Genomic DNA, 1,626 nt, shown 5'->3' with positions numbered 1-1,626 from the left:
TAACAGGCTCATCACACATAAGTTGTATTGTACATTATAGTAAATAAATTTTATACTTCTACTTAAAAGATAGATTCTAAATTTTTCTTTATCCCTTCTATCCCTTCAATTCCAATTTATCATATAATAGATTATAACTTCTGTCCAGTTTGTTAAAATTTCTTTAACAACTTCTGCGCTTCCTGTTTAGCATCTCGATCATCTTCGTTCTTTGCAGGATAATCAAGGGTCATTTTTAAATATTTCGTAGTTAGCTCTTTTTGATTTAATTTTAAGTAGGTTTTTCCCAACATTAATAAATTTTGACTATAGAAATTGGGATCAATTTCCTCTGCAGTTTCAAAATATTTTAGAGCTTCCTCGAATGATGAAGATGGCGGTTCTCCAAATATTACAGATGCAATTTTTCTTTGATACCATGTTAAATCAGCAACTTGATAGCACCAAGTACCAAGCATGTACATAAGTGTTGGTTCTTTTGGATTTAGCTCCATTGCTCTCTGCGACATTAAACATATTCGATACAATTGCTTGACATTGTGTCAGGGAATGAAATATTTATAAGTATATATATATATATATATATATATATTAATATATTATCATGAAATATACCAGCATATGTTTCTTAATATTATATGACTCTTTTATTTGTGCTTTTACTCCTTCATAAAGAGTCTTAGAATTAAGAAGAATCGATGCCCATTTGTGTGCAGCCCAATTATCCTCTTTTATCTCAAGTGCTTCAAGTATTAAATCATAAGCTTCGAAAATTAATTTCTTTCCATCCACTTCACTCACAATTTTAGACAATTTATACATTGCTCTACACAAACGCCATGTAATTTCAATATCACCGCTATCCTATAAAAATATTCAATTTTATTATCTACATTTATAAGTGATATACATAATGTCATTACTTTATAATTTATTAAAAGGTCATGTATTTCCTGGTATTGTTCTTGCTCGTATAATGCATCGGCTTTTGCTATTAGAACTTCTTTTGTAGTTATGATTGCTTCGTTGTCACCTCTCTTTTTTGTAAGACCCCAAATACCCATAGCAGTGAACGACGATATGGTACATAATTTTGTTGTTAACATGTACTGATTGCTGCTCTAATAATGAAAACTAATTGAATAATTTTGTATAATATATTAAAATTTATAGATCATTAATATTAACATTACACTTACAATTTGCAAGCGGTCAGATTATCAAGTTAAAGCTAATATCGACTAAAATTAGAAAATTTCTCTGGTTGCAACGAAGTTTAAAAATCTTATGCAATAATAGAAAAGTAATAAAAAATAAAATCGTGCTTAGATATAATTCCAAACCTTTGAAATGTGTGGATTGAAATCTTCTATGAATAAGCGTTCTTTGTAATACTTTTATATCTCTGATAACGAATAACGCTCTCCGTAACGACATATTAAATTATAGTATTTACAGAAAAAAATAAAAAATTTGTACAATATACAACGTGTTCAGATTTGATTAATTATGACAGATGTAATTCTGACAGCAAAATTAGAAAATTCCACGTCAGATGAGAATCGAATAAAGTACACAAACATTAACAGCATTGACAGATTCGATACTGAAAACTCGATATTTTCA

The 1,626-nt window shown here is 28.7% G+C and overlaps 1 protein-coding gene across 1 annotated transcript; it reads right to left on the bottom strand.

Moving 5' to 3' along the window:
* LOC117213229 (regulator of microtubule dynamics protein 1-like) lies at positions 1–1,341 on the bottom strand. Its single transcript, XM_033458593.1, has 4 exons — positions 1,200–1,341; positions 924–1,121; positions 616–864; positions 1–500 (listed from the first exon to the last, which is right to left on the bottom strand). Exons 2-4 carry the CDS (start codon positions 1,104–1,106, stop codon positions 153–155), a joined length of 780 nt encoding a protein of 259 aa, XP_033314484.1. The 5' UTR covers positions 1,107–1,121; positions 1,200–1,341; the 3' UTR covers positions 1–152.
* Positions 1,342–1,626: the final 285 nt, after the last annotated feature.

Source organism: Bombus bifarius, unplaced genomic scaffold (assembly GCF_011952205.1).
Source record: "Bombus bifarius isolate JDL3187 unplaced genomic scaffold, Bbif_JDL3187 scf7180000008536_frag, whole genome shotgun sequence".
Taxonomy (NCBI): domain Eukaryota; kingdom Metazoa; phylum Arthropoda; class Insecta; order Hymenoptera; family Apidae; genus Bombus; species Bombus bifarius.
This window is presented reverse-complemented; position numbering and strand designations above follow the sequence as displayed.

Excerpts from the sequence above, each read along its gene's own strand:
- LOC117213229 (XM_033458593.1), bottom strand. The coding sequence starts at position 1,106 with ATGTTAACAACAAAATTATGTACCATATCGTCGTTCACTGCTATGGGT. Across the intron at positions 865-923 it reads ACCTTTTAATAAATTATAAA|GATAGCGGTGATATTGAAAT; the intron begins GTAATGACATTA and ends ATATTTTTATAG. Across the intron at positions 501-615 it reads ATATTAAGAAACATATGCTG|AGAGCAATGGAGCTAAATCC; the intron begins GTATATTTCATG and ends TTAATGTCGCAG.